Source organism: Aptenodytes forsteri, unplaced genomic scaffold, assembly GCF_000699145.1.
Source record: "Aptenodytes forsteri isolate BGI_AS27 unplaced genomic scaffold, ASM69914v1 Scaffold267, whole genome shotgun sequence".
In the NCBI taxonomy this organism is placed as follows: domain Eukaryota; kingdom Metazoa; phylum Chordata; class Aves; order Sphenisciformes; family Spheniscidae; genus Aptenodytes; species Aptenodytes forsteri.
The window spans coordinates 3366574-3375607 of record NW_008794173.1 but is presented as its reverse complement, the minus strand read 5'-3'; the positions used below and the strand labels follow the sequence as shown (position 1 = coordinate 3375607).

Here is a 9034-nt window from a genome sequence, read left to right as displayed (position 1 = left end):
GCGGGTGTGCACGCCGCACACGGAGCCCGTGAGGTGGAGCGCGTCGTGTGTGTAGGGTTATCTGTAAACTCTTCGTGTAAGGTCGGGTCACAGAAACCCGTCTGGACGCGGCCCTGTCAACTGTTCTTGTCATTTGGGTTTTTTTAAAACGCTAGAACAGTTTTTTAAGTGAAGAGCGCGAGAATGAAGAAGTCATCGCTAATTTACTTTTCTTTCATACCGCAGTCCTGAAGGAAACAAGACGAGATCGAAAAGTGCACTTGCGGAGTATTTTCGGAAAACTGGGGAGACGACGCTAAAAGCAGAAGATTTTGGTTTTACAGCTCCTTATCAGAGGATTACCCGTTCGAGGGTGAAAAGATACGGCACAAAAGCTGTGGGAACCGTTCTAGAGAACGAGGGTTGTCACAGTCAAGTGCAAGGCCTCAGTATACAAAACGGTGAAGAGGATAGAATTCGAAACATTCAGACGGGAAACGAACGCCCGGAAGGCGTTACATCCACTCTGGAAAGCAAAGATTTGGTTGTGAAAGGCATAAACCCAGAGGACTGTTTGAAAACCAAAAAAAAGGGGGCAGGTGGAAAAAGTGCTCAGAATAAGAAAACTGGAAAGAGCTCAGAAAAGAGGAACCGAGATAATACCCAAAACAAAAGACAGAGAAGAGTACGTAACAAACAGGAAACTGAGTGCGTTCGAAACAAGAAATTCTGTAGACAGACAGACCCGGGTGTCGCTGACAGCCAGGGCGTAGATGATCAGAACGCAGACCCTGTGGATGCAGGAAAAACTCTGTTAAGAATTTCCAGGTCACGGTCAGACACACGGCTAAGGTCAGTGACGGCTCGCTCGCAAAGGGAGTTGGGGAGCCTAGCAGAGGAGGAATGTGTGGAGACGGGTTCTAGTGACGCATCTTCTGCAAAATCTGAGGAGAAAACCAATGGATTGAAAATAGGGAAAGAGACAGATCGAGGGAATCCAGGTAAGCAGGATTTTAAATCTGACACTGAAACAGATGCTAACCTCTTCTAGCCATGTGACAAGAAAAGCTTCGCAGCAGTTAAAATGCCGCCAGGTATTTGTGTGTTTTTGAGCAGAATATTATCCTGACATTCTGCCGGGGCTTCTCCTAACTATATGAGCAAAGTATTCTGTTTCAGGTCAAGCTGCTTTGACATCTGAATCCGTCTCATTTCTTTATCCAACAGCATTTAACGTAATGCAGATTTATTCACAACTGGAACTTACTCTGCTGAGCTCTTTAGCTGTATAGTATAATACAATAACGTTCGTTACCTTCGCTGCACTAACTCCCTTAATGTTGTTGCACAGTTGGTCAGTTTGATTCATAAAAAAGGCTAGTTTTAGCTTGTTTCATGTGCTAGAATCTGTTTCCTCAGACTGTGGCAAAGTAACTGTGGTCTATCTTCTGAAGATTTTTCATAGAGTTGAAATACAGAGGAGTTCTGGAGCAAATCTAAAGCACATTTATGTTCTGTACACCTACAAGAAATCCTTATATTTCCCTCACAACATAAAGTGGAAATGGTGTATGAAACGTGACAGCAAAATACTTGTATTTTTTTCTTTTTAATGCTAGAGTATTATTTCTTTACAGAAGAGTCTATCCCACGAACACAAATGGATAGGAGGAAAACGAGTCCATATTTTTCAAGTAAATACAGTAAAGAAGGTATAATATTCTTTAGGGAAATAAATCCTTTTTTATGGGGGGAGGAGTAGGATGGCTCAAGATCAAGTGATGCTACGGAAAATTTCTTCCAGTTGTAGGCTGGGTAGCGGGAGGGCCTCTCAGAAAGTAGTTTAGCAGTAGCTGGGGAGGGCCTCTCAGAAAGTAAATGGAACATGGGGGCACTCGCAGGCAGCCTTGACTCTTACCGCAGTCTGTGCCAGGGGATGCATAGTCCCTTGCAGTTCTGTAAAATTTCTGTGTGAATTGCCATTGCTCCATCCACTTGCAGTGCCCCCACAAAGATGCATCTGCTTCAAAAGGTCTTTGTTTTTTAAATTATTTTCATTTAATTAGGTAAATCTATCCTTTACTGCCCAATAAATTTTCCTGTATTGCCTCTGTGTACAGCTCCCAGCCCACCTAGAAGGAAGGCCTTCAGAAAATGGACTCCTCCACGTTCTCCTTTTAATTTGGTCCAAGAAACACTTTTCCATGATCCATGGAAACTTCTCATTGCAACCATATTTCTCAATAAAACTTCAGGTAAATAGAGTAATACAATTTCATGTTGTATAAATGTTGAGGTGGTGGTGTAGGGTCAGAACAGCTGCCATTTTTTAATGGCATTAATGAAAGAATAAATGTATATTAACTTGTGTCAGTGTAAAAAAAAAAAAAATCTTTTAATTTGTAACTCTTGCCTCAGAAAAAGCTCACTTCAAAAAGCATGCATAGATAATGAAAAAAGAGAATTACCTGCGTGGTCTTCTGTTCAAGATGATTTTTCACTAGGTAAAATGGCAATTCCTGTGCTCTGGGAGTTCCTGAAGAAGTATCCTTCTCCTGAAATAACCAGGACTGCAGACTGGAAAGAAATGTCAGAGCTGCTCAAACCTCTCGGACTCTACGAGCTCAGAGCGAAAACTATCATCAAGTTCTCCGGTAGGTTTTCCTGAATAAGTCTGTGGAATGGTCTAAATTATACTAGCAAGGCAAACAGCATTATTTTCAAACGCTGCTCTGTGACTTTTCCTTCTTTTTGGCAAATATTGGTGGTGGTTTATTTTATGCAACTTTGGGATATGTTGGTCTTACATGTGCAAAGCTGCTGATCCTGTTGTCTTAACTGAGAATGAAATAACATACGTAATGAGTTCTGCAAGAGACCTTTGTCCGGGAGACTTCTTTGAATGGAAAGGGATGCGAACACCTGCAAGACTGATTTAGTGTTTTGCAGCACTATGATAAGGTGGCTCTGCTCTGTTTTGCATCAAGTGACCTCCAGAAGGCCCTTCCAGCCAGAATTTTTATATGATTCTGATATTTTCTATACTTAGAATAAAAGCATTCCTCTGTGGGTTATGAGGAGAGAAATTTAATTAAAACTCGCCCTCAGTGATTTGTTTAAAAGGCGTTTAAGATACACCCCGTAGGGATTCATCACCTGCTTTCACCAGGAAATAGCTAAAACTTGTGTTTTTCGTTTAAAATGTTCCAAAGTGGAGATGTGTTACAACAGCAGAGAATCAGCATTTTGTCCAGAGTTGCTTTCTGCGACCTGCATGCCTGCAGGCAGTGAAGTCTGTGACCGTACGTTGCAGATGAGTACCTGAGCAAGCGGTGGAAGTACCCCATCGAGCTGCACGGGATCGGGAAGTACGGGAACGACTCCTACAGAATCTTCTGCGTCAACGAATGGAAGGAGGTGGGTGGTGCGGCCGTGCTGCCAGGGCTTGCTCTGCAGCGCGCTGCCGGCAGCGGGGCTCTGTCCTTTGGCATCGCTGGGCTCGTACCCATGGACTCCCTTGGATTAAAAAATAAAAGATAGCGATTTTTGTATCTTCAGTAGGTTGAATTCCCAGAATGTACCTTTTACAAGTCTGAATCTGTAAACGAAGACTTGTGTCACCTTGATTTTTTTTTTTTGTAATTTTCCACTTTCACTGTGTCCTTTTTCTTATTTCTTTGATGTGGGGGTGAGAGTCTCTTCCCTGCTCTCGTTAAGAACCGGGTTTCCTGTGTTTCCTGCCAGCCAGATCCTGGCATCCCTCCGAGATAGGTGTTGGTGGGGCCTTTGCCACGCTGGGGTCCTCTTGTGGCGGATGGCTGTGAGGGGCAGTCGAGGGGCCATTTTGCTCTCTGGTGTGGGACCCCCCTCCCGATTCACGAGGGGGTGGGTGGTTTCAGGGCTGACCAAGCACTGTATTCCTTGGTTTACGTAGGCGGAGGCCGGCCTGCCGCGGCATGGTGTTTCACTGCTCCCTGTGAGGTACGAAGAGGTCCTGAGCTGGGAGGGGAAATAACATCAGAGCAGTGAGGTGTTGTAAGAGAGGGTTTTTTAGTAGATGTTAAACGCTTTCGCTATGTTTTAGGTACAGCCACAGGACCACAAGTTAAACGTATACCATGCGTGGCTCTGGGAGAACCGGGAGAGACTGAGCATAGACTGAAAAGAGCCGTGAATACACCTCGTCTCTTGGTCCTCCCCGACTTGCTCTCTGTGCAGTGGATGTATTCTTAATTTAAATATTTGTGTGATATAGCCAGCTCAGGTCATCATTGTAATGGAATGTTTAAAATCTCTGTATTCTTTTAATAAATGTATCCCAGTTTTTGTAGCGTCTGTTCCTTCAAGGCTGCGCAGGCCAGCCCCAGAGCTCCTCGGTGGTGGCTGGGGGTAAACCAGCTCACCTTCCGCGGGGGCCGGGGTCTCGGCACTGTCGCTGTCTGGCTGAGTCTGGGCCAGCGGCTGTAATGAGTGCGTCTGTTGTCATCCACAGCCCCTGCGTGACCGGCCGGGGTTTGACCAATGTCAAGCTGGAGGTGGCCTTGGAGCTTTGCTTCAAACCACATCATGCAAAACATAGATACCCAAATCCCTGCTCTCAGTTGAAAGCAAGCAGGCTTTGCCTGCCCAAATCCAAGCGGCATATTATTTTTGTTCCACCTATGGCAAAAGCAGCTGCTCCCTTTTCCCAGCTGACCTGGGCCACAGACTCTGCCACCCGCCTGCCTTGGAGCTGCCCCCGGAGGGAGGAGACAGCCTCAGGTCTCCAGAAATCGCCTCTGATGCAGAAGGTGACTGACAGAAGCTGGAGGCTTGGATTGAGGAGAGGAAGCAGCTCCGATCTCAGCTGGAGAGCGTTGCAGATGTAGAAAAATGGCTGATGGGAAAGCCTTCCCTTAGCGGTCAGGAAGAAGGAGTCTGGGAAAGAATAAAGGCGTGCAGAGCAGACAGGAGGGCTGAAAGCAGATCAGCTGTGACCCGCAGCCTGGGCGTAAGTGTCTGTGGTGCTCTTCTGTCCTTGGGATCATTGCACTGCGTCTCCTGGGGCCCTGCTGCAGCCTCAGCGCCTGCTGGCATGGCATGGTGATTCTGGGTAATGGTGGTCTCGGGGTATTTTCCACTCTTTTTCAGTGCTCACCACTAGCGAGCTGCCAGCCCTGGCAGGGAGGTCGCCCTCCCCTGGCTCTTGTAACGCTGTGTAACCTGCTGCGCAAGCAGAAGCTGACAATGGTGGATGTGCTCGAGAGGGCTTGTATGGACAGGAGGAAGATCACGAGAGCAGACTTCATTCACATCATCAAAGTGGTACGGAGGGAGCTGAAAAGGAATGAACTGGCACAACTCTGCCGTATTTTCCTGCGTGCAAACTCAGAGTGGTTTCAATGGGGCAAATTATTTAATTTTCATGGAGCAAATGGCAGAGCTTCAAGAAGGGGCATTTTCTCTTGTCTTACCCTCAGAGAATTGCTCCCGCACCCTGGGGAAAGCTGAAGGGCAAAAAGGAAGGGAAAGGTGCGGAGAAGCTGGATGTCACCTAGAGCGAGCCCCAGGAGGGAGTGGAACTATCGCCTCAGAGTCTCTAAAGAGAGTCACTGCTCAGTACCGTGGCTGTTGGGATCCTGCTGTAGGCACTGAACTGGCACCAGGTCTCCTGGTGTCGATACTTGACCTGTCCCCACCAGTCCCATGTACATCCCCGCTGCACTGCCTGTCAGCGCGTGTCTGTACAGCACCGCTCGTGCTGAGCCTTGCTGTCCACAGGTTACAGCGGGTCAGAGCACTGAAGAGCGTTTTCAGGTCTATTCGGGTTTAGCAGTTCAGATGTAGTCTGATGTTATAGCCTAAGCAAAGGTATCTTCTCGAAACCCCGAGGGCTGGGAAATTCGGGATGGTAACAGCTGAGAGCTCTGCAGAGGGTGGCGAAGGTCCGGTAAAGTTGTTAATACTTGATAAACCCAAGTAAACCTCACCAGGTTTTCTTTCTGCCATCCTTCCCTGCAAAAGCATCTGGAACAACTGCAGAGTTTGCCACTCCTAACTCTGGGCCAAACCTTGATGTTTTTATGATGACTCTGTGTCCTGGTTTTGGCTGGGATAGTTAATTTTCTTCCTAGTGGCTGGTGCCGTGCTGTGTTTTGGATTTAGTATGAGAATAATGTTGATAACACACCGATGTTTTAGTTGTTGTTGAGCAGTGCTTATACTAGTCAAGGACTTTTCAGCTTCTCATGCCCTCCAGCGAGAAAAAGGCATATTCCATACCATGTGATGTCATGCTCAGTATAGAAACTGGGGGGAGTTGGCCGGGGGGCAGCGATCGCTGCTCGGGAACTGGCTGGGCATCGGTCAGCGGGGGGCGAGCAATTGCATTGTGCATCACTTATTTTGTATATTATTTATTATTATTATTGTTGTTGTTGTTGTTATTATTTCCTTTTCTGTCCTGTTAAACTGTCCTTATCTCAACCCACAGATTTTGCTTTTTTTTTTCCCCGATTCTCTCCCCCACCCCACTGGGGAGGTGGGGGGAGTGAGCGAACGGCTGTGTGGTGTTTAGCTGCCTGCCGGGTTAAACCACAACACTGCCATTTTGCTTTTGGTCGCCAGACCAAAGTTTCCATCAGCGACAAGGACCTGGAGGCTGTGATCATCTTCCTGGCTTCCTCAAAGAGGGGGGATTTTATAAGCAATGAAGATCTGATTGAATGTCAAAAGCAGTGGCTGGAAATGATGGAAGGACAATCCAGAGAGATGAAAACAGGTGAGAGGAGAGCACTGTGCTGGGAAAGCGGCTCCGTATCCTTACTGACAGGAAATGCCGAACTGCATCCAGAATACGGTTCCCTGAGGCCACTGCCCTGTAGCAGAGTGGACAGAAGGAGACTTCTCTGGGGAAAAGCTGAGGAGTCCAGGAGGTGTGCAATACTGTAGTCATCCCAACTGCAGGAGACATTATCCAATCTTTTGGGTTTGGCTTAAGATCTGAACCCTGAGGTGTAACATACTGCACTGGATTTTGTCAGTTAGCATTGATCATCCAGCTGATCAAAAGCAGACCCTTCCTCCAGCTGTTGGTGGCAGCTGGAAAACACAGATTCAGAAGAGGTTATCTTTTAAAACCTAACCCAAACCTGAAGGCTTCTCACGGTACCCGTGTCATCTTAAGCTGCAGTTTTCACATCTGTGAGATAAGAGGCGTTTTGCTGCCGTTGCATTGCACTAACTGTTTTGCAGATTAAACAGACTTTGTAAGCATGAAACACAGAACTGAGCGTGGACAGCAAAACACTTCAGGAAACTGCAAAGCAGGGACGGGGCAGTCTGTAATATTTGTGTCCGGATCAAAAGCTAAAGGATGTTTTCATTCAAAGATCTGAGCCTGCTGGAGTTCCGATTTGCATGAAATGCAAAAGCCCTTTGTCTTAAATGTTGATCAGCCCTGGTGTTTTTGCTAGTTTCTAACGCAGTTTCTCTGGGCTTTTTGTTTGTTTCATTTTTGACTTATCACAGGTGTATAAGCTCAGTTCCATACGACCGCTCGCACAACTGTCAGTTGTGTAACTTCTGCTGGGGGCAAAGCCAAAGAGATGAAGCTTCGTGCTCCTACCAAGCCTGAAACACAGTTAACGCTGTTAGAAGTTCCCCCAGCCGACACTGAGCCAGAACGCAGATATCTAAGCTACAATGAAATGGAAGAGACTGGAAAACGGTTCAGAGACAGGAGGCGATGGAAGAAGGTATGGTGTATGGGGCAGGAACACAAGCGCACCTGCATGCGTTGGCAAGTGTGGGGTGGTTTAGAGGACAGTACAGCGGGAAAGGAAGGGGCAGGGAGCTGTTGTGAATAGTAACCTCTTAGTAGTCCCTTGACCACGTGGGACTTGCAGCTGAGGTGTTACAAGCCCTCTAAAACAATTGGTTTAGCTTCTGAATGCTTGGGTGAGATTAACAATTTTTATGGGTAAATGGCAAGAAAAAGATGATGTTGAAACAATTTTTATGTCTGGGGATGGAGTCTTCCTGATCACTGTGTTGACGTGCCCACCAGACTACGATTTGTCCTGCAAGATGCTGATAAGCACTTTGTCCTATTCAGTTATCGGGGTCAGTGCAAGATGAACAAATAAAAATGTAACACCGATTAATTCGCCCCAAAACACTTCATTTGGAGCATCTTGGCAAGTGCACAGATGCATTTGCCCAGCAGTGCTAACGGGGACCTGTCCTTTACTTGCAGAACAAAGACAGCCCGCTAGAATGGAAAGAAAAGTGTCGTCTGGTGAGATCTGGGGATGCAGCCGTTGATGAGCACTGCCTGCCATCAACTGCAGAGGGTGACGTGGGAGCACTGGTGGACCGGTACCACAGGGATTGCTTCGTGAGCTATCTGAAGAGCCTCAAGCTGTGCGGAGAACACAACAGCTGTCTCACGGAGCTAATGCTGCAAAAACGTAAAGCAGAGACCAAAGGCTTGATGTGAACGTGGTAAATCTGACATGTTCTTGCCTCTTCCCAAGCTCATGTAGGAGGGGCTGGTGATGAAGCACGTTCGCAGCCCTGCAGGGCAATGGGATGCTGCTGGTTAGGATCAGAAAACAATCATTACGGGCAGAGCAGCGCTAAGATAGCAAAGGGCGCTACACATCGGCCTCTGGGCACTACACATCAGCCTCTGGGCACTACACATCGGCATCTGGGTGCAGCAATGGCCCAGTGCGATACCACGGCTGGCTGGGCGGGAGCCTGGCAGCCAGGGCCCTCTCCTGTTGCCCCTAGGTTGGTAGCCAGGTTCAACCAAGAGTCCACGTCATCAGGCAAGTTCGTGGTGATGTGGCAGGTCCAAGGTCAAGCTGGGAAGTCAGTCCGTGGGTCAGGGTCAGCGGGGTCCCTGGCCAGGCACAGACACGGCTGTGGCTGAACTGGAGACCACTACACCTACTGCGTAGTTCAGTGGGACTTGAAGGGCGAGGGCTGAGCTGAGATGGGGCTCCTGGGCCTGTGGGAAGGGTCCTGGGGGGAGCTGGTCAGGGCCATTAAGTCCTATTAGTGCACTTGG

The 9034-nt window shown here is 47.7% G+C and overlaps 1 protein-coding gene across 1 annotated transcript in view; it reads left to right on the top strand.

The window, feature by feature from the left end:
- The window catches only part of MBD4 (methyl-CpG binding domain 4, DNA glycosylase), a 6210-nt gene extending 1905 nt beyond the window's left edge, over positions 1–4305 (top strand). Inside the window, exons 2-7 of the mRNA XM_009283998.1 lie at positions 226–980; positions 1617–1691; positions 2100–2234; positions 2484–2633; positions 3293–3396; positions 4064–4305. Of these exons, the coding sequence (XP_009282273.1) occupies positions 226–980; positions 1617–1691; positions 2100–2234; positions 2484–2633; positions 3293–3396; positions 4064–4141 (1297 nt within the window). The 3' untranslated portion in view covers positions 4142–4305. The remainder of the gene's footprint in view (positions 1–225; positions 981–1616; positions 1692–2099; positions 2235–2483; positions 2634–3292; positions 3397–4063) is intronic.
- Positions 4306–9034: the final 4729 nt, after the last annotated feature.